At 38.3% G+C, this 26,767-nt stretch overlaps 2 protein-coding genes across 5 annotated transcripts; one reads left to right on the top strand and one right to left on the bottom strand.

Moving 5' to 3' along the window:
- Positions 1 to 1,066: 1,066 nt before the first annotated feature.
- On the bottom strand, positions 1,067 to 5,206 carry RPL9 (ribosomal protein L9). Of its 2 annotated transcripts, none has more exons than XM_003411303.4 (8): positions 5,165 to 5,206; positions 4,663 to 4,709; positions 4,463 to 4,578; positions 3,773 to 3,868; positions 2,862 to 2,994; positions 1,966 to 2,046; positions 1,619 to 1,735; positions 1,067 to 1,150 (listed from the first exon to the last, which is right to left on the bottom strand). In XM_003411303.4, the coding sequence occupies exons 2-7, from the start codon at positions 4,706 to 4,708 to the stop codon at positions 1,629 to 1,631; spliced, it is 579 nt and encodes a 192-aa protein (XP_003411351.1). In that variant the 5' UTR covers position 4,709; positions 5,165 to 5,206; the 3' UTR covers positions 1,067 to 1,150; positions 1,619 to 1,628. The 2 variants fall into 2 exon arrangements, with proteins under 2 accessions (XP_003411351.1, XP_010589724.1); XM_010591422.3 differs by lacking the exon at positions 5,165 to 5,206 and adding an exon at positions 4,789 to 4,894.
- On the top strand, positions 5,078 to 25,997 carry LIAS (lipoic acid synthetase). Of its 3 annotated transcripts, XM_003411397.4 has the most exons (11): positions 5,078 to 5,473; positions 6,689 to 6,861; positions 8,730 to 8,823; positions 12,731 to 12,811; positions 13,654 to 13,810; positions 13,893 to 13,950; positions 14,322 to 14,450; positions 16,847 to 16,992; positions 19,130 to 19,200; positions 19,954 to 20,065; positions 22,287 to 25,982. In XM_003411397.4, exons 1-11 carry the CDS (start codon positions 5,429 to 5,431, stop codon positions 22,337 to 22,339), a joined length of 1,119 nt encoding a protein of 372 aa, XP_003411445.2. In that variant the 5' UTR covers positions 5,078 to 5,428; the 3' UTR covers positions 22,340 to 25,982. The 3 variants fall into 3 exon arrangements, with proteins under 3 accessions (XP_003411445.2, XP_064142003.1, XP_064142004.1); XM_064285933.1 differs by lacking the exon at positions 19,954 to 20,065 and having other exon boundaries at positions 22,287 to 25,993; XM_064285934.1 differs by lacking the exons at positions 8,730 to 8,823; positions 13,654 to 13,810; positions 13,893 to 13,950 and having other exon boundaries at positions 22,287 to 25,997.
- The last annotated feature ends 770 nt before the right edge of the window (positions 25,998 to 26,767 follow it).

Here is a 26,767-nt window from a genome sequence, read left to right as displayed (position 1 = left end):
CACAGCAGCGGGTTTTGGTTTTTTGGGCTATGGATAAAAGAACAGGAGCCCTGGTAAGCGCTTGTCTGCTAACTGAAAGGTCAGGGGTTCGAACCCACCAGCCGCTCTGTGGGACAAAGATGTGACACTCCGCTTCCCTAGGGATTACAGCCTTGGAAACACCATGGGGTACTCTGTCTTAAAAGGTCACCGAGTCAGAATCAACTCAGTCTGGTTTGGTATATTGAGCCAGTGCTACCCAAACTGAGGAAACCCTAGAGTGGTTAAGTGCTACAGCTGTTGACCAGCAAAAGGCTGGCAGTTCGAATCCACCAGGCACTCCTTGGGAACACTATGGGCCAATTCTACTCTGTCCTATAGGGTCACTATGAGTCGGAATCGACTTGACAGCAACAGGTTTCGTTTTTGGTTTAGTCAAACTGAAGTCCACGTACCAGTGCTAGACAACAGATTGTCCAAGAGATAGAGAAGCTCTCAGTAAACATTTTAGTGGAAATAGAAATCTGGTAGCAATTACACAAAGTAGAATCATATAGTATTTAAAGCACATGGTGTTAAGGTTTTTACAATCAAGTTCTAGGGTATGGAAGCACGACTGGGGAGAGGACAAAATTGAGGGGACCTTGGATGACGGCAACCACATGTGTCATTAACACAGATAAATTCCATCACTGTTCCACTTCATAGACGTTTTTCACTTACTGGTACACAGAGAAGTGACGGGCGTACCTGCCTCACCAAATATTCAAATTAATGGCTTAGCAAATTTAGACATCTGCAGGATGTCACCAAAGTTCTACACCCAACGATAAGCAGGCACGTATTTGTCATCTGTCCTCCTGCCTGAAATATCCTTGGTATTCCTTCAAAAAATCAAATTCACGCCATTTCCCATGAAGTCTTACTAGAAGATAACCCTCATCACGTATCGCTCCTTATACTACTGTGTTCTTAGCATGTAAGTTTACTTCTGAATCGTTACTCTCAAATTAGTTGGAAAGCAGTTAAGTTTTACTGAAGTAGTATTTGGGATAGAAACAGGTATTAAAAAATAAAAAGACCCAAATGAATAAATGAATTTTATTGCATCTTAAAAATATCACCCGTTAAGTCTTAGGAATCATCCGGCCTCATTTCCGTAGCTGGATAACTGTAGAAAGAAATAAGAACGTCTGTAAATCTCATTCATCCAATACCCTTGCCCAAAAAAGTTCTAAATAATCTATACTTTAAGAATTGGACTGAGTCACAACTAGTTAATAGTAAAAACCAAAAACACTGGCTGTTGCATCAATTCCGACACAGAGACCTTCTAGAACAGAACTACCCCACAGAGTTTCCACGTCTGTCAATATTTACAGAAGCAGAATGCTACTTCATTCACCCGTGGAGTGGCTAGTGGGTTCCAACCACCAACCTTTCAGCTAGCAGCCAAGCGCTTAACCACTTTGCAACCAGGATTCCTTGGTTAATAGTAAATGCATGTCAACTCCTCCTTTTATTCTGCCAAAGTACTATACTCCAGAATGCAAATCTATGCTCTGCCATTACAACTCCAGTCTCACTAAAGACCCCAACTAAAGCGACAATATAACTTGAAGACACTACAAGAACCTACCTCTTAGATCTTACTCGTCGGCCTGTTGAACAGTTCCTTTTTCAGAAACATAGATGCCATCCAAAAATTTTCGGATATCCTTGTTTTTAACTGTCGTGGCTTGCTGAATTAAAGCAGCTAAGGAGTCAAGAAAAACAGTTACTACATCAGCCAAAAAAAAATAGATTCTAAAACTTTATTATATGCTATCCTTAAAATCTCAGCGTATCTTTGGGATAGCTTTTTATTTATTTTTGACAATTAAAGACTAATCGAATGAATAAAATTCCGTATGTTCAAACTACAAGATTTAGGCAAAAGTTCCTAAACCTATTCAATTAGAAACACCTCATACTAAACATACCAACCTGAATTTGATACAAGTTCAATGTCATTTCCTTCAAGAATTAACTCATCCTTCTGGGCTTGAGATACTGAACAAGCAACACCTAAAAAATACGGAAGGCATCTGCATAGCATCAACAACACAAAAACAAGACCTGTGTATATATCCCATTTAAAATTCACAACAAAATAACTGTCTCTGGAGATTCTAGCATTACAGAATCTGACTCATCTGGGCCACAATTATGTGTTGCTGCTTGAATGAATCACTGTCCCAGAGTGGTTATGCTCTAAGATGGTTTCAGATTAAGGAGTACAAGCGGATGGTATTCAGACAATACAATTTAATTGTATAAAGCTTTGTACTAAGTCTTTCTATAGCTAATGTCACATAATATTCTTGGAGAGCTGTTAAGTCGGTACTAAGACCCCCTCTTCTCCCCACCCTTCCCTACTCCAAAGGAATCAAAAACTTTTAAAGTTTTAACACTTTGATATTTTACTATGAAAAAATATCTAAGTGCTTTTCAGTTTTAACTCATTTAACTTCGTATGAAATGTTCCCAATTTTACACAAGTAAAATGAGATAGAAAGGTAATTTGCCCAAAGTGAGAGCTGAAATCTGAACCTAGACAGTGTTCACACTATTAATGTTTACCACTTTTCAAACTTCTTTTTAAGATTTCAATTTGCAAAACTAATTGAACAGCTAGTATACCCTACAAACTACTTCGATACATAAACCATCAGGAATCACAACTGGTATAAAAATTATACTGGACATGTAACCAAAACAGACAATTCCAAACCAATCTGGTTTTACTCATGGGCAATACAAAACATCAGCCTTCGCAAGTACCAAGGAGCAAAAAAATAAAAATAAAATCTCTGAATCGTATCTGAGGATATGCACATTACCTGGCCTCATCCGAACCCTACGGATGTATTTTTCACCCAAGAAGTTTCGGATTTCAACAAGTGACCCACTCTCCTGAATAACAACGTTGATGGGGAAGTGAGCATACACAGACCTCATCTTGTAACGGAAGCCCTATGTTAAATAAACAAACTATTAACAACACCAAGAAATATGAAAGACAAGAAATCCAGTTTTTAAAATTTGTAATATGCTTACATTATACTTAAAATAATTTAAATTTTAACAGCCCTCACAGAGCATTCATTGCCAAGGTTTTATGACAACTGCCACTTGTGTTAAGCCTTCCAAGCATTTTATACACAAACATTTGTGCCTCCTCACCAGACTGCAAAGCTCCTTAATGATGCATTTATTTTACTACCTCCTGGGCCCACAGCAAGCAATGCTAGCTTCTCATCTCTGGCATTAGATGAACATTCACAGAATTACTAAGGTAAACCAGATGGCAGGTACTGATGTTTCGAAGATAGGCCCCCTGCCCTTTGAGCAACGGTAGCTGAGAGGAAACATGACTGGACAGCTTTATGATGGAGGTAGGTACAAGAGTTTCATTATCAGGTACACTCTAGAAGGGCTGAGCTGAGTTTTCAAGGATGACTAAATGTAGCAAGGCAAGATAAACATTTCAGCAAAGACGCAACATGAACTTTTCATTAAAGGCTAGTGTGGTCTTTGGAAAAAGACCAGCCACATCAGCAATGCATTCAGGACAGAAACTCAGAAGTTATATCCATATTTTCTATATCAAGAGGCCCTGGCGGTGAGAGTCACACTAAGAAGTAATCAAAGCCTACTGATCAGATTTCCAAGTTATAAAGCTCACACATCTCACTAAATTACATGTATAACCCATTCTCTGAAGTAGTTGTTTATCGACCAATCTACTTACCAGTGTAACACCCTTGATCATGTTCTGTACATGACTGCAGATAGTGCGAACTGTAGCCAGTTCCTTTCTATTTCCCCACCATTTGTCAACACGAAGCTGTAACAGAACAAAAACTTCATTACAGGATTTTCTCCAGAAATAAGTGGTCTTGAAATGTAATAGTCCATTTATTAAATTACTGTAGATTCTAGAATTAACCCTGATTAAAGCACATGATTTTCAACTGAAATAACGTTAACATGATACATAACCCTGAATGTTTAACAAATCTTACCACTGTCAATCACAGGTGTACAATTTCACAAAGAAATGGCAAGGACTTTTGTAGAAATTGCAATAAACTTTATAGAAGCAAAAATACCTGACTTTAAAATATCTCATTTAAAAGATCTAATCCCTAAAATCCTTATAAAACAATCATGAAACTGAAGTATCAGTTATACCTAACTTAACGGTAGTAAGAGCTGTCACTGGTAACGACTAAATAGTTAAGCTTTATAAAGTGCTCTACTCAGAGTTAAATTTTCCAGTTTCACTACAGCAATACATCACAACCAGTCACGATTCTTGGCACCAAACTTTAACGTTAAAACACTGAAACTCAATTCTGCAATTTTTAAAACAATAACGTCTGACTCTATTAAAAATCACCACCTTCCAAACAATAAATACAAGTCTCAAAATTCTCACCCTCTTCTTTTTCTTTCCAAGGAGACTGAGTTCTACATTGATGTGATTGAAGTCCCTCCGCAAAGTTCCTCTGGGGCCCTTCACAATAACTGTGCGTCCCTTCAGAGTGATGTCGACTAGAACAGAGAATGTATTCATGAGGCCATAGAACGAGATATACGCCATACAGTAAAGAAAACAGGCAAACATCAAGTTCATACCATTTTCCGGAATGTCGACAGTCTGGTTGCTGAGAATGGTCTTCATTCTGAAACACAAACACTCGGGGTAAGAAAGCCGGCTCGGGGCCTGTTGTCCACCAAACACCCGCAGAGTTCCAGTCCTACCGAGACTGCCGGGCAGAAATCCCGGGGAGGACGCGGACCAAAGCCCCAGAGAGACCACCTGTGGGAGTGCGAAGTGCAACCTCTAAATGCGTGTAACGAGCCCAGGCCGGTGAACGTCAGGCCGAAGCCTGTTTTCCAGCCCCGGGAGCCCAGTCCCGGCCGCACCATCCCGGAACAGCGGAGGAGGCGGGGGTGGGGAGATAAGTGTAAAGGCCCAGGACAGGGCTGAAACCCGACGCCGCCAGGTCCAAATCGCCCGCGACACGCAGCGGAACAACCAAAGTAACCGATCCGCGCCCAAACCCTCGCCGCCGGCTTTTCCCGGAGCCGATGGCTTCAGATTCCCGGGGCCCATTGAGGCCAGAATCATCCTCACCTCACCGTAGATGCGGCAAAGAGAGAACGTCTTTCGTCATCACGCTTTTGTAGCCAGTAGAGAGTTATGTATTGCGTCATGAGTGCGCGACGCTTCTAAGGCTAAAGCAGCCGATTGCAGAGCAGCTCAACTTTCAGCGGCTCTGTGATGTCTCAACTGTCCTGTCATAAACCGAGCGACGGTTTGTCAATACGTCCTTTCCCGGGAGTCACTTACTTCTTTGTCTCTGGACTCCACTGAGCAAAAAAAAAAAAAAAAGGGGGAATGTCTCTACGCTGCGGGGGCGCTGCCCGCGCCCTGGGACCCCGGGTGAGCGGCAGGGAGAGCAGGGCGGGCCATGGGTGTGGGGTACCTATCCTTTCATTCCCTCAGAATGTCCGATGATAATGTTATAAATATTTTTTCATGTACTATCTATTTCTCCTTACAATTCCATGTGATAGAACCTCTGGTATTGGTCCGTTTGAAGATATTTCTGGGCTAGAGCTAAGGGCTTGTTTTCTGCTTATCACAGTGTTTTGTATGCTGTATTTATTGAGGGACTGCATGGAGCACTCCAAATTATATTCTTTATTGGGCTCTAGAGGAGTCCCTGGGTGTGGTGCAAATGGTTAAGCGCCGGACTGCTAGCCCAGAGGTTGACAGGTTGGCAGTTCGAACCCACCCAGAAGCACCTCAGAATACAGGCCTGGCGTTCGGTTTCCTAAAGGTCATGGCCTTGAAAACCTTATGAAGCATTTCTACTCTGCACACAGGGGGTCGCCATGAGTCGGAATCAGCTGACAAAAACAGCAGCTAACAATTGGGCTCTTACTGTGTACTAGACATCACGTTGGGAGCTGAATACAAAAGCCTACCCTCTAGACTTCAGCGACAGACATGGACAAGTGCAGTAGCAATCATTTCCTACCCTGACAAAGGCACTCTTTTTTAATTGTTCAAAGTTTCTTTGCATTATATGACTCTTGAACTTTGTAATGCTTATTTTCTAGTTTATAGAAACAACGTAAACTAGAAAATAAAAACATTAGATTTGGTTTCCCTCCTTTCAGTGCTCGGAAACCAACTGGGCATTTCCTATACGTTTAGCACTTATGCTCATCCAAAGACTAAAACAGAAAGATTTATTGCAGATTTCTTTCTGAATGTCCCCAACGCAAATCAGGGGTAGAAAATTCAAAGCTGTGGTACCTTCTCCAGCTATTACAGGTTAGACTTAAGGAAAGACTGTTAAGTGGGGTACATGATAATGTGACATGTGTTTGTCAGATCCAAAGTTTTCCAAATTTTTTCTATATTTAGCAGTAAACAGTTAACTCCCATTCTTTAGGTTTGGCTAGTTCTTCTTGAATCATCTTTAATCTTAGATTCTAAGCTCCTACACAGTTAGAGCTTCTAAATAGTATGACGTAATTTCTGAGTCAGTTCTCTGGCTTTACCCTCTGTTTTGGGTAGTATAATGGGTTAAAACTAAACTATTCCAGATGCCGCTAAATAAGCTAGTGTAATGAACTTTTTCTCTAGGTATTTGGAATATATTTATGCAGCCCAGTCAGAACATTAAGTTCTTTGCCAGATAAAAAGAAGGAATTTTTACAAAATGGACCAGATCTTCAAGATTTTGTATCCGGTGACCTTGCAGACAAGAGTACCTGGGATGAATATAAAGGAAACTTAAAAAGACAGAAGGGAGAAAGGTAATTGAAATTCTGGGATACTTTTTATGTGTCATTCCTTCATTACACATTATTTCCAGATATAAGCAAGGACTAGATATTATTTTAATTTCTGACTTGTTAAATTTAGCTAAAATCCTTAGAAGTGATAACAGATGAAATCTCAGTAGAACAGATAAATAGGTGAAGGTGTTGGAATCCTTTTCTTTTCTCAGTCCCTTTGACAGCTTTTCTTCAAGCTTCCTAGGACCTGTTCCAGAAGCCCTAACCATTCTCCACAACCATCTCCTATTTTTTGCCCAACATTTACTTTCTTCAGATAACTTATCACCTTGCTACTTGGACCTTGATAAATTTTTAGTTGTTACTCGGTGCTGAAGATCTAATTTATTACTTTTCCCAGACACTTTATATGTGACTTTTTGTGGATACCTTGCCTTAATTCAAAAGAATCGTGAGGGAATTTTGTGCAGAGAGCAAACTGTTTTGGGAGATATTTTATCCAACAATTTCTAGATCACAAGTGGGTAGAAGTCAAGGGAAACCTGAGGATGCTTAGACTCCACTCCAAGTTTTAGCTTTTTTTCCATTTAATTGTTGTTGCTGTTAGGTACCTTCCAGTCGTTTTCCACTGAAGGTGACTCTGTGTGACAGAATAGAAGTATCCCTTAGGCTTTTCTTGGCTTTAATCTTTTTTTTTTTTTTTAATTGTGCTTTAGGTGAAGGTTTACAGAGCAAATTAGTTTCTCATTAAACAATTAACGCACATGTTGTTTTGTGACATTGGTTGCCAGTCCTGCGGCTTGTCAACAGTGTCCTCTCCTTGACCTTAGGTTCCCCATTTCCATTCACCCAGCTTTCCTGTCCCCTGCTGCCTTCTTGTTCTTGCCCCTGGTCTGGTGTGCCCATGTAGTCTCTTGTACATGGTTGAGCTACTTGTATTATTGTTTTATGGGCCTGTCTAATCTTTGGCTGAAGGATAAGCCTCAGAAGTGACTTCAGTACTGAGTTAAAAGGGTGTCTGGGGGGCTGTACTCTTGGGGTTTCTCCAGTCTCTGTCAGACCATTAAGTCTGGTCTTTTTTTGTGAGTTAGAATTTTGTTCTATATTTTTCTCCCACTCTGTCTGGGACCCTCTATTGTGATCCCTGTCAGAGAAGACAGTGGTGGTAGCCGGGCACCATCTAGTTGTGCTGGACTGAGTCTTGTAGAGACTGTGGTAGTTGTGGTCCATTAGTCTTTGGGATTAATCTTTCCCTTGTGTATTTGATTTTCTTCATTCTCCCTTCCTTCAGACAGGGTGGGACCAGTGGAGTATCTTAGATGGCCACTCACAAGCTTTTAAGGCCCCAGACTTGGCTGTAATCTTTAGAAAAGCAGGTCACCAGGTCTTTCTCCTGTGGAGCTGCTGGATGGGTTCAAACTGCCAGCCTTTCCATTAGCAGCCCAGCTCTTAGCTGTTTGAGCCGCCAGGTCTCCTTTTTCCATTTAGTAACCATCAAAGAATCTAGAATGTAGAGCAGATAGTGCACTGTTAGGATTTCTCCTTAATCTGAACAAATACAGTACTTTTTGGCAGTATTATTCATTGAGGAATGAGATGTTCAAAACCATTTCATTCTTTTACTAGTCAGTCTTTTATCAACTGAGCCTATGCAAAAGATAGACATGAGAATAGTGCCTATTAGACTTCATTATCAGTGTTCTCTAAAGTAGTTTGAGTGAGTCTAGATTTGATTCTCTTGCTCTTATAACAGAAATTATAAGAGTTAATTCAGGTTCATGGGGAAATTCTTAACTGGAAATTGTGATAGAGCAAAGAAACTTCAAAGCTGTGTGATTATTTGGCAGTATATTTGTGAACAGATGATTATGTTTGGTTTTCCTCAGGTTAAGACTACCTCCGTGGCTAAAGACAGAGATTCCCATAGGGAAAAATTACAATAAGCTGAAAAATACATTACGGAATTTAAATCTTCATACAGTAAGTGTTAAAGTGTTAATGATCCCTTCTAACCAAAAGCCATATAGTGTTTCTAAGTATATGTAACTTAAAAATTAATACTACATATATAAATAACAAAGCAGGGAAAGTGAATAAAAGTATTTAGTGCTATATTACTATCAGTAATGGAAATACATTTAAAATAATTTTTCTCTGTAAAAGAGAAAAAATAACTGTATTCCTAATCTCTCAGCTAATCATCCAAAAAAAAAAAATGTGTTTTTTTCTACAACTTGGAGGAAAAGTTTTGCTGTTGTTGTTATTGTTAATTTGATTTATGTTACAAATGAAATATACGCTCATTAGAAAGCGCATAAAATTGAATGTGAAAGTACGTCACATACACAATCTCAAATGTTAACCACACTACTTTAATGGTTCAAACTTCTAGACCTTTTTTTTTTTTTGCACATACAGAATATATACATTTTTATAAGCTTTTGATTTAAAAAAGAAAAAATAGGGTCCTAATATATGTATATAAAAAATATATATATATACATGTAATATACACATCCCCCATGTGTCTGTCAGTTTGTCATACTGTGGGGGCTTGTGTGTTGCTGTGATGCTGGAAGCTATGCCACCAGTATTCAGATACCAGCAGGGTCACCCATGGAGGACAGGTTTCAGCTGAGCTTCCAGACTAAGACAGACTAGGAAGAAGGACCCGGCAGTCTACTTCTGAAAAGCATTAGCCAGTGAAAGCCTTATGAATAGCAGCAGAACATTGTCTGATATAGTGCTGGAAGATGAGCCCCCCAGGTTGGAAGACACTCAAAAGATGACTGGGAAAGAGCTGCTTCCTCAAAGTAGAGTCGACCTTAATGACGTGGATGGAGTAAAGCTTCCGGGACCTTCATTTGCTGATGTGGCATGACTCAAAATGAGAAGAAACAGGTGCAAACATCCATTAATAATTGGAACCTGGAATGTACGAAGTATGAATCTAGGAAAATTGGGAATTGTCAAAAATGAAATGGAATGCATAAACATCGATATCCTAGGCATTAGTAAGCTGAAATGGACTGGTATTGGCCATTTTGAATTGGACAATCATATAGTCTACTATGCTGGGAATGACAACTTGAAGAGGAATGGTGTTGCATTCCTCATGAAAAAGAACATTTCAAAATCTATCCTGAAGTACAACGCTGTCAGTGATAGGATAGTATCCATAAGCCTACAAGGAAGACCAGTTAATACGACTATTATTCAAATTTACGTACCAACCACTATGGCCAAAGATGAACAAATAGAAGATTTTTATCAGCCGCTACAGTCTGAAATTGATCGAACATGCAGTCAAGATGCATTGATAATTACTGGCGATTGGAATGCAAAAGTTGGAAACAAAGAAGAGGGATCAGTAGTTGGAAAATATGGCCTTGGGGATAGAAACAATGCCGGAGATTGAATGATAGAATTTTGCAAGACCAACAACTTCTTCATTGCAAATACCTTCTTTCACCAACATAAACGGCAACTACACATGGACCTCGCCAGATGGAACACACAGAAATCAAATTGACTATATCTGCGGAAAGAGACGATGGAAAAGCTCAATATCATCAGTCAGAACAAGGCCAGGGGCCGACTGTGGAACAGACCATCAATTGCTCATATGCAAGTTCAAGCTGAAACTGAACAAAATCAGAGCAAGTCCACGAGAGCCAAAATATGACCTTGAGTATATCCCACCTGAATTTAGAGACCATCTGAAGAATAGATTTGACACACTGAACACTAGTGACCGCAGACTAGACCAATTGTGGAATGACATCAAGGGCATCATACATGAAGAAAGCTAGAGGTCACTGAAAAGACAGGAAAGAAAGAAAAGACCAAGATGGATGTCAGAGGAGACTCTGAAACTTGCTCTTGAGCGTCGAGCAGCTAAAGCAAAAGGAAGAATTGATGAAGTAAAAGAACTGAACAGAAGATTTCAAAGGGCGTCTCGAGAAGACAAAATAAAGTATTAAAATGACATGTGCAAAGAGCTGGAGATGGAAAACCAAAAGGGAAGAACATGCTTGGCATTTTCTCAAGCTGAAAGAACTGAAGAAAAAATTCAAGCCTCAAGTTGTGAAGGATTCCGTGGGGAAAATATTGAATGATGCAAGAAGCATCAAAAGAAGATGGAAGGAAAACACAGAGTCATTATACCAAAAAGAATTAGTTGATATTCAGCCATTTCAAGTAGTGGCATATGATCAAGAACCGATAGTACTGAAGGAAGAAGTCCAAGCTTCTCTGAAGGCGCTGGCGAAAAACAAGGCTCCAGGAATTGATGGAGTATCAATTGAGATGTTTCAACAAACAGATGCAGCACTGGAGGTGCTCACTCATCTATGCCAAGAAATATGGAAGACAGCCTCCTGGCACACTGACTGGAAGAGATCTATATTTATGCCTATTCCCGAGACAGGTGATCCAACCGAATGTGGAAATTATAGAACAATATCATTAATATCATACGCAAGCAAAATTTTGTTGAAGATCATTCAAAAACGGCTTCAGCAGTATATTGACAGGGAACTGCCAGAAGTTCAGGCCGGTTTCAGAAGAGGACGTGGAACCAGGGATATCATTGCTGATGTCAGATGGATCCTGGCCGAAAGCAGAAAATACCAGAAGGATGTTTACCTGTGTTTTATTGGCTACGCGAAGGCATTCGACTGTGTGGATCATAACAAACTATGGATAACACTGCAAAGAATGGGAATTCCAGAACACTTAATTGTGCTCATGAGGAACCTTTAGATGGATCAAGAGGCAGTTGTTCGGACAGAACAAGGGGATACTGACTGGTTTAAAGTCAGGAAAGGTGTGCATCAGGGTTGTATTCTTTCACCATACCTATTTAATCTGTATGCTAAACAAATAATACGAGAAGCTGGACTATATGAAGAAGAACGGGGCATCAGGATTGGAGGAAGACTCATTAACAACTTGCGTTATGCAGACGACACTACCTTGCTTGCTGAAAGTGATGAGGACTTGAAGCACTTACTGATGAAGATCAAAGACCACAGCCTTCAGTATGGATTACACCTCAACATAAAGAAAACAAAAATCCTCACAACTGGACCAATGAGCAACATCATGATAAATGGGGAAAAGATTGAAGCTGTCAAGGATTTCATTTTACTTGGATCCACAATCAACAGTCATGGAAGCAGCAGTCAAGAAATCAAAAGACGCATTGCATTGGGCAAATGTTCTGCAAAGGACCTCTTCAAAGTGTTGAAAAGCAAAGATGTCACCCTGAAGACTAAGGTGCGCCTGACCCAAGCCATGGTATTTTCAATCACATCATATGCATGTGAAAGCTGGACAATGAATTGGGAAGGCAGAAGAAGAGTTGATGCCTTTGAATTGTGGTGTTGGCGAAGAATATTGAATATACCATGGACTGCCAAAAGAATGAACAAATCTGTCTTGGAAGAAGTGCGGCCAGAATGCTCCTTAGAGGCAAGGATGGCGAGACTGCATCTTACATACTTTGGACGTGTTGTCAGGAGGGATCAGTCCCTGGAGAAGGACATCATACTTGGCAGAGTACAGGGCCGGTGGAAAAGAGGAAGACCCTCAGCAAGGTAGATTGACACAGTGGCTGCAACAATGAGCTCAAGGCTAACAACAATTGTGAGGATGGCGCAGGACCAGGCAGTGTTTTGTTCTGTTGTGCATAGAGTCGGTATGAGTCCGAACCGACTCGAGGGCACCTAACAACAACAACAATACACATATGAATTGGCATTTTTGCATAGTGAATTTTTTCATAAATATGTGTAAAGAATGGGCAGCTTAAAATGTCTGGTCACTAGTTGTTCAATTCATGGATATTTTCAATTTCGTTGTATTTAATTCCTTTTGCTCACAGGTGTGTGAGGAAGCACGGTGTCCTAATATTGGAGAGTGTTGGGGAGGTGGAGAATACGCCACAGCCACAGCCACAATCATGGTGAGACCAGCCTCAGACACTGAAGCTTTTGTCTGGAAACTGAAAGGAAATATTTTGTGTCTTCCAGATGGCTTCACTGGGGAATTCAAAATGTGCATTATGAATCTCTGGTCAGATTTTTCATAACATGACTTTATGAGAGATATGAAGAAAAAAAAAAAAAAAAGAAGGGCATAGTGTTGAATAATCCAGCCTGTTACGATCTCACCCTTCTCAGAATAAGCCTGTTGTTGAGTCTTCCATCTGTCTAGCAGCTAGTCGTGTGCTACCTTGAGAGATCTCCTTTATTAATGTTTGGAAATGTTATTTATGATTGCTCTTTTATGTGTTTTCTGTTTAATTTATTTAACAGAAAGACCTGTGCCTTCTGTTTACCTCCCAGAGACCTGCACACTGATCTGTTAAACAACTGCATATTTTATTTCTTTTAAGGTCATTTGTATTGATTATAGAGCAGATACCAAAGAATGTTTACAAAATCTTTGTAAGCTGTAAAAAAGAACAATACAACAGACGCTCAGATACTCACCTCCGTTTGAAAGTGCAACATTAGCATTATCTTGTTTGCCTCCTGTGTGGCCCTTCCTGATCCCGTCCCTTCCCTCTTCGCTAATTACTCTTCTTAATTCTGAGTTTATTGTTTGTTTTTTTTTTTTATCTTTCTAGTTTTATTACATATATTTGTATTCCTTAACTGCATATTGTTTAGTTTTGGATGTTTCAAACTTTTCATCAACAGAATCAAACTGTGCACGTTCTTTGCAACTTGCCTCATTCTTTCAACATTATGTTCTTGAAGATCGTCTGTCCATTTGCTCTAAACTGTAACATCCCTGTTCTAGTTGATGGGCGACACATGTACAAGAGGTTGCAGATTTTGTTCTGTTAAGACTGCAAGAAAGCCGCCTCCCCTGGATGCCAATGAGCCCTTCAATACTGCAAAGGCAATTGCAGAGTGGGGTCTGGATTATGTTGTCCTGACGTCTGTGGACCGAGATGGTTAGTGTGTTATGGCCTCTTTAGAAAGTGGCTCTTGCTAAATTGTGACATCATCTTGAGCAGTGGATTGTTTTGTTTCTAGATATGCCTGATGGGGGAGCTGAGCACTTTGCAAAGACTGTATCATACTTAAAAGAAAGGTACTTGGTTTTGCATTTGCTAGTATATAACTTAAGGATCTTTTTTGTTCTATATACAGTTTATTTAGGGTTTTTACCTCAAAGCAATAGTTACTAACTTATTGGGGGGATTATAAATCTTTCCAATAATCTGCTGGAAGTTATGTGACCATTTCTCAGAAAAAGCGTATTTGTACATACAGATAGATATTTGCAGAAAATTTGAGGGGTTCAGAGTTTCAAACTTACCTATGGGCTTTCGTACTTGAGTGTTAGTCTAAACTTTGTGTATGTTTTTAAACTGATACTGAACGAGTATTGAAAAATTCTGTTTTGAGCAATAGTTACATCAGTTCTTTTCCTCAGTTTGATACTTATTTTTTTCTCCCTAGGAATCCAAAAATTCTCGTGGAATGCCTCACCCCTGATTTCCGAGGAGATCTTAAAGCAATAGAGAAAGTTGCTCTGTCAGGATTAGATGTGTATGCACATAATGTAGAAACAGTCCCAGAATTACAGAGGTGATTACCCATAGAAAGTAATATGGGGGAAGTTAGGAGAGTCAGATCTGTTAGATTTCCTCATATTTTTCAGGGGAGAACTTTGCAATTGACTCTTTCAAAGTGAACTTTTCCGTTCTTTTTTGAAGAAAAGCACTGTATACCTGTTACAAGAAAAAAAAAAAAAAAAAAAAACGAACAAACCCAGTGCCGTCGAGTCGATACCGACTCATAGTGACCCTATAGGACAGAGTAGAACCGCCCCACAGGGTTTCCAAGGAGCACCTAGCAGATTCAAACTGCCCACCCTTTGGCTCACAGCCGTAGCACTTAACCACTACACCACCAGGGTTTCCTATTACAAGAAAAGTCAGGAAATATAGCCAACAAAAAGAACATAAACATGATATTCCTACTCAGTAATATCTGTTATTAACACCTTAGTATTAATGTGTCTGTTTTTTGATACACATACAATGTGCATCTTTTTTTTTTAATAGTGTATTGTAAGTGCCGATGGGTTTTTTTTTTCTGAAGTACAGTTTTCACAAATGAGATAGAGAATAGAAAACCAATAGAGAGAATTAACAAAACCAGAAGTTGGTTTTTTGAAAAGACCGATAAAATTAGCTAGACTGACAAAAAAAAGAAGATGCAAATAACCGAATTAAGAAATGAAAGTGGAGATGATACAACTAAGTCAAAAGAAATAAAAAGGATCATAAAATACTGTGAACAACTATATGCCAACAGATTTGATAACTTAGATGAAATGGACAAATTTTTAGAAACATAATCTACCTAAACTGACTCAAGAAGAAATAGAAAATCTCAACAGACCCATAACAAGTGAAGAGCTTGAATCAGTAGTCAAAAACCTCCTAACAAAAAAAAAGTCCTGGACCAGATGGCTTCACTGGGGAATTCTATCAAAGTACAGGTATCAAAAAGAAAAAAATTGCACAAGAGCAATTGCTGCAATTGTAATTCTAAAGAAAAGGCTTTTAAAAATACATTTGGTGCTGATATATGCAGTTAATGATGCGGAAAAGCTGGTACCATTCAAATGTATTTTAGATCTCTTTAAAAAGTAGATACTATGTTCTTTACTCTTCATTATATTTTTTGATAGTTAAGAATAATTACAGACTGTTATTCCACTTATGAGTATATTCAAATTTCAGGAAAATGAAACTATTTTAACCTTCAGACAAGATTAATATTGGACCTTATTCATTGCCTTTAATTTCAGTAAACTACTTGGCAGTGATTTTTATTAGCTTATACACATTATTCTTTAATAGAACTTGAAAAGTTATGGTAAACAATAACCACCGTTTCCACTAAATCATAAACATCTAAAAGAATAGCTTAAATTCAGTGGAGAAATCCTTTAGAAAAGTAATTGCTTTCTGTATTGTTGATTTTCTGGTTATTCTTTTTTTTTAACTTTTTATTGTGCTTTAAGTGAAAGTTTACAAATCAAGTCAGTCTCTCACACAAAAACTTACATACACCTTGCTACATACTCCCAATTGCTCTCCCCTGAGTGAGACAACCCGCTCCCTCCCTCCACTCTCTCTTTTTGTGTCCATTTCGCCAGCTTCTATCTGGTTATTCTTAAATTCATAAATTTGTTTCTTCCTGTCAATTAGTCTCTGAGTTAAAAAAAAAAAAAAAACCTAAATCATTTAGATTAAATAAAGCTATATTAGAATTCAAATGAATGCTAGCTAGTTTAACATCAGTAGCTTTTTGCCTTTTGGCATTGTCGGCATTTAAGCCATGGTGGTTTGGTTGCTGTCGAAATCTGGCACAAAGCCTGTTCCAACCCTGTCATATGTTATGATACCACCACCAGTGGGTGCCAATTTCTCTGGTTTCACCTAAGAAACATCCTTTCAGTGAAAATTCCAGAATCGTGCATTTCTTTACCTAAGAGATGGCGATGTTGTATACTCACCAGCAGAGGGCAGCTAAGCCTTTAGAAAAGAAATGAACAGAAAAGTTTCAGACTTCCAAAATGTGGGTTCAGGTTAAATAGTTTTTTCTTTGTTCAATATAGAGGTTTTCTTACTTCTACTCTTTTACAATTCTCTCTCGACTACCCCTTACACTCACTCGTTTTCAGCTTCTGAATTCTGGTTTCTCAATGAATAATTCATAAACTAAAATGTTTCTCCCATTTTATTTTCTGCCCTAGGCTTAATAGGGCTTAAAAGTAGAGGAAGCTAGGAGGCCCAGCCAGGCCTTGTTTTCTTTCCTAAATTAGCAGACATTTGTGCACAAATGCTACCAATGAACTGTGTGTTATATGTTGTCCAGAATGTACTTTTCTAGTCTTTCAGGTTGCTTGCATAACTGTTCTTGGTTGAACTTGTGTTATTTTTGCTGATAACAGCCCTGCTGTTTTCAAGGAAAGTTCGTGATCCCCGGGCCAATTTCGACCAGTCTTTACGTGTACTGAAGCATGCCAAGGAGGTTCGGCCTGATGTTATTTCTAAAACATCTATAATGTTGGGTTTAGGGGAGAATGATGAGCAAGTATATGCAACAATGAAAGGTAAAAAATCTGAAAAATGATGATTCTTCCCCATTTAATTTGAGTAATAGCAGGAACCCCACTTTGAAGGCTGTGTTAAATTTATGCTTCCTCTTTTTTCCATGGTCTCAGTGTAAGTGCCAATAGGACAAAGTACAGCAGATGGTTGTAAATGGCAGCATAAAAAGGAAAGGAAGTGTGTTTTCATAGAACTTCTTTGGATGGCATGAATGGCACTCAGGATATGAAATTTGTATTTCATTTTATTCCTCACCCTCTTATCATGTAAAAACATGATTTCATTCACCTTTGTCATTCAGCCATTGGATGGTGTTTTAGAGCCAGTCAAGTCCCAGGCTCTCAGGTATACACCAACAATTCAGAGATGAGAAAGACTAATCCGGGTCTTTCAGGAAAAACTTACTTGTACGTTGTCACATGATGTGTGCTTTGGACTTTGCTGAGTGTTAGTCCCATAAGCCTATTTGCCTTGTAATTCATGGGGATTTTAAATTTTGAAGCATAAAATGGTTTATTTTACCTGAGGGTCCTTGGCTTACTTGCAGTTATTTGTTGGTTCAAAGGGTAATAAGTTTAAATAGTAATAAAAGGTTGCTCTTCAACAGAGAACCCCTGAGGGAGCAGGAGATCAGTGGGATGCAGACCCCAAATTCTCATAAAAAGACCAGACTTAATGGTCTGACTGAGACTAGAGGAATCCCGGTGGTCATGGTCCCCAAACCTTCTGTTGGCCCAGGACAGGAACCATTCCCGAAGACAACTCATCAGACATGGAAGGGACTGGACAGTGGGTAGGAGAGAGATGCTGATGAAGAGTGAGCTACTTGTCATCAGGTGGACACTTGAGACTGTGTTGGCATCTCCTGTCTGGAGGGGAGATGGGAGGATAGAGAGAGTTGGAAGCTGGCAAAATTGTCACGAAAGGAGATACTGGAAGGGCTGACTCATTAGGGGGAGAGCAAGTGGGAGTATGGAGTAAGGTGTATATAAACTTATATGTGACAGTCTGACTTGATTTGTAAACGTTCACTTGAAGCTCAATAAAAGTTAATTAAAAAAAAAAAAAGTTAAACGTAGAATTACCATGTGCCGCAGCAATCCCAGTCCTAGGTATATCCCCAAGAGTCTGAGAGCAGAGGCTTAACAGATAAATACACACCAATATTCACAGCAGCACACCCACAACAGCCAAAGGTGGAAAGAACGCAAGTGTCCATTAACAGATGAATGGATAAACACAATGTGGTCCATCCATACAATGGAATATTACTCAGCCCTAAAGAGAAATGAAGTTCTGATGCGTGCCACCACACGGATGAACCTTGAAAATATGACAGTGAGGAAGTCGATCGGAAAAGGACAAGTATTTTGTAATCCCACTTATATAAAATATCTAGACTAGGCAAGTGTATAGAGAGTGGTTACCAGCAACGGGAGGGAGGGGAAAGGGGGAATCTGCTTAGTGGGCACTGAGCTTCTGTTAAGGGTGATGGAAAAATTTGGAAATGGATGGTGGTAATGGTCGCATAACAAGATGAATGTAATCAATGTCACGGAATTGTACACTTAAAAAAATGTTGAAATAGCATATATTTTGTTACAGACATATTTACTACAATTAAAAAAAAAATTAAAAACACAAAAAAAAGGTTGCTCTTTACCACAATACATAGTTTGTTTTTAGAAAGATTCTGGTATATCAGAGGTCAGATGACATCCCTCAGAATATATCTTATACGTATATTAGAAACCTAATTCAGCATATTTGGTCTATGATATGAGTGTTTTTAGTCCTTTGTATATACTGTTCCCTTTACCTTTTTGCCTAACAGACTCCTGCTCTAAAACACCCTCCATCCTATTTTAGCATTTATTCCACAGTATTAAAGGCATCTGTCCTTGTGTCTGTCAACCCACATGACTGTCTTAATCATCCCTGTTTTCAAACCTTACCTTAGTCCCTGGCCCATAAAATCCTTTTGAATTAATAGATATAGTCTTATTCTCCAACATCAGAATTATAGACAACGTGAAGGTCATGCTGTTCTGAAGTGCTCCTCAGGAAAATTATGTTTAGATCTCTAATTTTAACATCATAATAACATCGGCTAATGCAATGTGTGCTTTTTTTCTACAGCACTTCGTGAGGCAGATGTGGACTGTTTGACTTTAGGACAATATATGCAGCCAACAAAGCGCCACCTTAAGGTACAACTGTCTTATATTACCGAAAGTTTATTGGTAATTTGAATTAAACATTTATAGTCCATAGGTAAAATTAAGAAGCTGCTGGCTTTTTAGCATAATGTTCCATGTGTATTTTAAGTCACAATTTCCGCTTTATTTGTAGAAAGCAGCCCAACTGGCACTTGTTTGCTGTTCCTCAAATCATACAACTTAAGTGTACCTATGGGAAAAACGTTGTGATTTGTTCTAGAGTTATATGAGAGCCAGAGGTGAAGTGAGAAACAGAAGCCAGTCTTCCTATATCTATAAAAACTAATACTGGATGTTTTTTTATTTATTCAAGAAACTTGTGTTGAGTAGTGACCATTTGCCAGACACAGTGCTAAGCAGAAGATACAAGATGAGTGAGACATAGCCTTGTCCTCAAAAGTATTATAGATGCTATTGATTCTTGATTATACCTGTTAGCCAATGAAGGAATAATACAGATATAATAGATATATAATCTTATTTTCTTTCCCTGTCCTTTGGAATAGCTAATGTAGGATAAAATTGATATGTTTCTCTTCCACTCTAATTCCCTATAATTATGTTCCGATAGAGTTGCCAACAAGTTATCAGTAGAAAGGGAGTCAGTGAGGAGGAGGCAAGTCTGGGGGCTGGATAAATTAGGAAGTGAAAACCATTCTGTATACATTGGCATAGATTTTCTGTAGAATCAAAATGATTTAGGTGAATTCCAGAATCTGATCAGAAGTAATTCTTTAAATCTAGGTTGAAGAATACATTACTCCTGAAAAGTTCAAATACTGGGAAAAAGTAGGAAATGAACTTGGCTTTCATTATACTGCAAGTGGCCCTCTGGTGCGTTCTTCATATAAGGCAGGTAAGATAAACAGCAGGGAATGGTTTTGTTTAGACCATAACTTCCTATGTTATGGTCTACCCCATATCACCAAACTTCTAGATTTATAATAGCTGTGGTTGTCTTTATTTAAAAATAAAGAAAAAAAAAAAATCTTTTCTGGGCATCTTTAGGAGCTTTGGTCCATGAGGGTTATGTTAAGGGAAAGTTTCTCTTAAATCTAATTTGTTCCTTAAATGAAGCATCTCCCCCCTTTATACTTCAGCTGCAATGAGGAAAGCAGAAATAATCAGTCTGTTCTATGTGTAGATTCCAGTAGTAGGTTATTCAGAAATAATAGGTATCAGTCAAGCATATAATATGGTTTTCTGAAAAATATATATTCATTTGGAAATGCCAGCTGCATCTCCAGGCTTCCAATTTCAAATTAATTTAAACCCTTGGAAGTATTTATTTGATAGCCAGGCTGCTTGCACCATTAGTTTCTTTGTGTTTTCCTCCGAGAGGCAATGGAAAAAAAATCTATAAGATTATTTTTCCTGCAGAAATTTTTAGTGTTGTTATTAGCTACAATAGCAATTTTTCTCTTTTGGAATTTTAGCTCCTATTTTAGTTAGGAGCTTGAGCTGATTTATGAAAATAAAAGCATTTTCCAAGGATTAAAAAGTAAGGTTATAATGGCCATCAGAAGGTCCAGGAGAACATATCTGATGACTGACTTTAATCTAAAAAAGGTTTATGATGTTTCCACTGTCAGTTGGACTTAACAATTAAAATTTCTTGAATAAACAACTAGTTGTTTTTATATATGCCTAAAATATGTGTTATTACTTTTAATGATCTTTTACATGACTGTTTTCTATAAACCACCCACCATTGCCTTTTGGAGTCTAAATCATATTGAAATAGGTATAAATAGTATTTGTAAAAATTAATGTTCAAGTATTAGTAACATTCCATGTGTTCTATGAAGAAATTCAAGACATTTTAATGAACTAAGAGCTTATCCTGGTTATAAAACCTAAGAATTTGATTCAACACTGACTGACAGAGTTTGGGGACTTTGGAAACCAGTAATTACAAGGGATTTATTTTTCAAACAGTGCTGCTGGCAGACTTAAAATACATAAATGAGAGAACTAATCTCAGCTTCTAGCCTGGTTCAAGTAGAGCAATATCATTTGAAAGGAATGTTTATTTATTTCAAGGAAAAAAACTTAACATTTATAAGGAAGTGAGCTGGGAACTTTTTAATGTTTTTTTAAATTACTAGTAAAAGATAGAATTCTGGTATTTGAAGCATTGAACTTGGATGATGGATTAAAGTGTGAAAGTGTTGGTTTTCCTCCTCCTCGATTTAGATGAGGTACAGAGCAGCATGGATTACTCTTTCCATTACTTGACTGGGTTATGAGCCTTGGGATACTTGGTGATTGTGTACAGATATGGTCATATGTGGAAGATGACAAAGAGAAGTTAATCAGACTCCTCATAAAATCAGGCCTCCAGTGTCAAGCTCTCCCGATAAGCATGAAGCTATGCTGCAACCGTGGTAGACTCAGTGGAACCCTAATGGCTGAAAAAGTGAACGTGCCCCTCTGAGCAGCCTACTGATTGCACAGGCACAACTTCGGGGGTGGGGGAAAGTCCATTATAAATGAGGAGCTCTGGCTTCCCTAGAGGGGAATAAGCTAAAGAGATTCCATCAGATGAGTCTGCTCAACTGCAACGAGGTCTGTTTTATAAACATCAGATCCAGGCTAATAATGTAGCTGAATTGCTCTCCGAAATGAATTTTGCCAACAGCAATTCTTTGTCAGCGATGAGGAATAAGATAGTGCACATAAAGTAGAATAAATACACAGAAGTAGACCAATAGACACAATAGGGTCACCCTTTGTAATACTGGGTTACCAGGAAGAATAATCACAGAGACTGTAGTGCTAAGAATTTTTTTTAAAAAAGAACAATGACTTAATCATTATTGTTAGAAAAAGGGCCAGAGCTACAGGGGATATGTGAGGCTACAGGGGATAAATGTTGCCATTGGAATTTGAGAAAAGAGAAAATCCCAATAAATAAAAAAGTCTTAAAAATATATGTAGGTGGTGAAGCTAAAAACAATTGGGAAGCACTGAAGTCTAGTTGTGAAATAGTAGTCACTTATTTACTGTAAATCGATATTAATTAATTTAAATTATTTACTTTAAATTAATACTGTGTTTTCATTTTTTCTAAATAGGTGAATTTTTCCTGAAAAATCTAGTGGCCAAAAGGAAAACAAAAGCCCTCTAAAGCTTAAACAGACAAAACCTTCAAGATCATGGGAATTCTAAAACTTTGATTCCAGTTTGTAGCAGAGGAGCCAGAATGGCAGACTTCGGTGGATGTGCCCCAGCTCTCTTTGTTTTCAGAAAAATGTCAATAAGCTAAATGTATTTAATTATAGTAATTCACTTGGCTTTTAGTACATCTTCTTTGTCCCAGTAAAGAATTTCCTGCTATGGTATAACCATAAAACATCTTTGTAAGTATACGGTATTAACATTATAATTTAAAAATACACTAAGAACCTCAAGAAGACCTTTAAAACTACTGTTACCTATACATCGTTGTCACATTTCGTTTATGAGAAATGACATACTTTGACAAAACAATCAACATAGATTGAGACTATGATCAGTTTACCTGTAACTAGCATATGTCCTTTGCATAATAGTATGTCACTGGAATGATTTAGAAAGGCTTAAGAATTTGAATGTTAATTGCTTCTTCACATTGGTATGAGCACTTCAGACTCTTCAAAATAGTTTTACACTGATTACTTATTTAGGAACTCTATTAAACCAAGATGATGATGATGTCCAAGACAGGGAAATATAACCTAAGAATAATGACATTAACTGTCATTTGTATAGTAGTTTGCTACATCCACATACACTGTTCCACTTATTCCTCACAACACTAGGAAGGTGGTTGTATATATGATAGTAATGACCCGAGGAAGGAATTTCATTCCTAACTACTAGTAGTAAAATTCTTTAGACTTTGAATCTTATCCTTCTATTATATCTTACAAAGGAAGTTGTAAAATATGTAATGCATATAGCTAATTCTACTCTGAATTTTTGAATAGATGAGTATTTGTTATAAAAGTAATGTATAATTTTGAAAATTGGTTACATTTTTATTTAACTCAGAGGAGCCATGTATACTTAGGCTCACTTTCTTTATTTAAAAAAAAAGGTGTCGTCAAGTCAATTCTGACTCATAGCAACTCTATAGGACAGGGTAGAACTGCCCCATAGGGTTTCCAAGGCTGTAATCTTTACAGTAGCAAACTGCCACATCTTTCTCCCATGGAGCAGCTGGTGGTTTTGAACCGATGACCTTTGGGTTAGCAGTCGAGAGCTTTAACCAGCATGCCATCAGGACTCCTAATTTTGCTGTGTAAAATTAACTCCATCAACTTTAAATATCTCGGGCGATCACCCACTTCAAAAATTATTATTTCACAGGAAAATTGAATTTGCAGGCTCTGGCTTTGTGACATAATCTACATTTTCCTAATATTTGGATATTTTGCACAGTGTAGGTCAATGATGATTAGATTTTTTTAGCAGGAGAGTCATTTTGTCAAATGAAATTTTCCTGGAACCCTAATATAAAATAGATTAAAATGGTATTAGCACAAATGATTGCTTAAAAGTTTCAGATTTATAACATCTTTATGTAAAAACAATGAATGCTAAAAATGAGGCTATTCTGATAACACACAATGTGAAATTGAGAGTTATGGGTGACATTTGCAGCCTTTTATCAGCCTCAGCAGTCTGTTTTTTTGGTTGCACGGTATTGAGAAAAACCCTGATTGATACAGCTAAAAGTAAATTATAGAAAATTTTAAAACATCTCATCTTGCAATCTCAGGTATTCTCCAGGTGAAAATCAAGAAACTTGAAAGAGGAGTAGTAGGAAATGTTTGTGTCAAGTTGAATCACTATTAGTATTTCCCTGATTCATTTTTCATGCACATTATTATATATCCGACCATTATACCATGACTAGAATATGTGTGACTAGCATGCCTGGGTCTTGGTGTATGTTTGAGTGTGCTGAAAATGTGCTGTAGATGTATACTCATACAATTGTACATGAACGGACAACGGTAGGCTTGAGTTCTAAAAGGGCAGTGCAGAGCCTTGACCTGCCTACACAGTGATGCATTTAGAAGTGCATTTAAATGAAGATCTGGCAGGAGGTTAGTATAAAATTTCTTGATCTGGTGGCTCACGTTAGTGTACCGATGGACTCCACTGAATTGAAATTTGGTATGTGACATTTCACTGTGCGATCTTTTTCTTTCTGTAGCACAAATGATATATATTTTTAAAGAAGGTGATATAAATGTACATGGGTTTCAAAAAAAACCAAAAAGCAGAGACCCCTGTCCGTTTTCCAACTACTGCATCAATCAGCTGTGAAGCCCACTTCCAGTTTGGTGAGAAAATAAATATCCTTACAAATGAAACAAGTTTGAACAGGAATTTTTCTTACTTGAGGCTGACAGCATCCTAACTAGAGGTTTTATTAGCATCATCATTAAGAGCAGTACTATACCCAGCTTGGAATCCCTGGTGGTGTAGTGGTTAAGAGCTAGGGCTGCTAACCAAAAGGTAGGCATTTTGAATCCACCAGGCACTCCTTGGAAACCGTATGAGGCGGATCTCTGTCTTAATGGGTTGCTGTGAGTCAGAATCAACTCAACGGCAACGGGTTTTTTTTTTTTTTTTTGGTTTTATACCTGGCTACCACTAATGACTGCCCTGACAGAACACAACAGAGAGTGCTGGACAGAGTAGGAGAAAAATGCAGAACAGAATTCAGATTCATGTAAAAAGACCAGACTTAATGGTCTGACAGAGACTGGAGGAAGCCGTGAAGCTATGGTCCCCGGACACTCCGTTAACCCAGAACTGAAATCATTCCCAAAGCCTACTCTTCAAAGATTAGACAGGACTATAAAACAAAAAATAGTAAACGGGATGAATGGACACAGGGAACCCAGGGTGGAAAGAAGGAGGGTACCATCACATTGTGGGGACTGCAACCAATGTCACAAAACAATGTGTATAAATATTTGAGAAATTAACTTCAGCAAAAACACAATAAAAAAATTTTTTTAAATGCCACTAAGGGATTTTAAAGTTCTCATGTCTTCTCCAAGATAGCTTATAAGTTAAACCAAGAAACAAAAGAAGTTCTATTTCTCCCTCATTCCCTACTCTCACAGAAAAAACAGTATATTGGCTACACAAATTTTTATTCAAAAAAAACAACACATTTTGTGTACTTTGTTTAATGTAATGTTTCAGGCTGGATTCTCTAGAGAAGCAAAACCAGTAAAGCCTATAAATAGATTTATATCATACAGTTGTAGATACTGCAACAGTCCAAGTCCATGGGTCGGGATAGAGGCTTCTCCTGATTCATGTAGCTGCAGGGGCTGGTGAACCCAACATCCACAGGTCAGAGAGCAAGGCTCTTGCTCACTGGATGAGAAGATCGATGAAACCCAAGATAGGCAGGCAAGACCACAGGTAAGCTGCTAGCTCAAGTCCCAAGAACCAGAGGTCAGAGTAACAGGAACCAGCTGCAGGATCCAGGGAAAGCAAAACCCCCGAAACTTTCCAGAATGTCCCCTTACATTCAATGCAGGTCACCTGCCCAAGGAAACTCCCTCTCAACTGATTGGTTACTCACAGCAGATCCCATCATGGAGATAATCATATTATATCAAATCTCATCATGGAAGTGATCACAACAACACGAGGCTGCCAAACCACTGAGAATTATGGCCCAGCCAAGTTAATACACAACCTTAACCGTCACATATAATAACTTATATCTCCCAATTCTGATCTCTTATCTTGATATAACCTAGGATACAACCTAGTATGTCTTCATGCACATATTCTTCTTGCTAATATGCACACAGATTCCTCAAATGTCTGGCTTCAGCTTGATTCGATTTTGATTTTCATGAACTCAAAATACAATTATCAGATAGTCTACATTCAAATATATGAATGCTAGGATTGTTAATGATTTTGCTGGTACTCCACCCATGGTAAATTGTTCAGAGATTTAAACATCTAGCTGGGTCAATTTTCCAAGGATTTTAACCAGAATTTAAGCAGATAGTAGCCGACCAAAATTGTATTTAATCCAATCTAATTTCATTGGAGGAAAGTAAAGGTAAAATTCCAGGAGGAACTTAACTTATACTTTAATTAACAATCCAGTAAATAGATTATTTAATCAGCAATATTTCCTTGATTATTTTCATCTGGAATGTGGATATTTAAACAATATGGAAAATGAAAACGTCCCCTTTAAAAAAAAAAAAGGAGCCCTACAGGGCCCCTGTGAGTCAGAAAAGACTCTATGGCAATGCACGTTTGGTTTGTTTTACTAGTAGCCTTAGGCAGTGTCTTAGGCTGGGTTCTCTAGAGAAGCAAAACCAGTACAGAGTATAAATATATATAGAGAGAGATTTATATCAAGGAAATGGCTCATGTGGTTGTACAGGCTGGAATGTCCTAAGTCTGTGGGCCAGAACAGAGGCTTCTCCTGATTCATGGAGCCGCGGGGACTGGCGAACCCAACATCCGCAAGTCAAGAGAAGGGCTCTTGCTCACAGGCTGTGAAGATTGATGAATC

Source organism: Loxodonta africana, chromosome 5 (genome assembly GCF_030014295.1).
Source record: "Loxodonta africana isolate mLoxAfr1 chromosome 5, mLoxAfr1.hap2, whole genome shotgun sequence".
Lineage (NCBI taxonomy): Eukaryota > Metazoa > Chordata > Mammalia > Proboscidea > Elephantidae > Loxodonta > Loxodonta africana.
Note: the sequence above shows the minus strand (reverse complement) of the source record. Positions and strands in the feature narration are given on the sequence as shown.

Bases quoted from the DNA above. Each gene is read 5' to 3' on its own strand.
- RPL9 (XM_003411303.4), bottom strand. From the start codon at position 4,708: ATGAAGACCATTCTCAGCAACCAGACTGTCGACATTCCGGAAAATG. The intron at 4,579-4,662 runs GTATGAACTTGA...TCTCTGTTCTAG, and splicing joins TGTCGACATTCCGGAAAATG to TCGACATCACTCTGAAGGGA. The intron at 2,995-3,772 runs GTAAGTAGATTG...TATTTAACATAG, and splicing joins TGATCAAGGGTGTTACACTG to GGCTTCCGTTACAAGATGAG.
- LIAS (XM_003411397.4), top strand. From the start codon at position 5,429: ATGTCTCTACGCTGCGGGGGCGCTGCCCGCGCCCTGGGACCCCGG. The intron at 8,824-12,730 runs GTAAGTGTTAAA...TTTTGCTCACAG, and splicing joins GGAATTTAAATCTTCATACA to GTGTGTGAGGAAGCACGGTG. The intron at 20,066-22,286 runs GTAAGATAAACA...TTTTCTAAATAG, and splicing joins GCGTTCTTCATATAAGGCAG to GTGAATTTTTCCTGAAAAAT.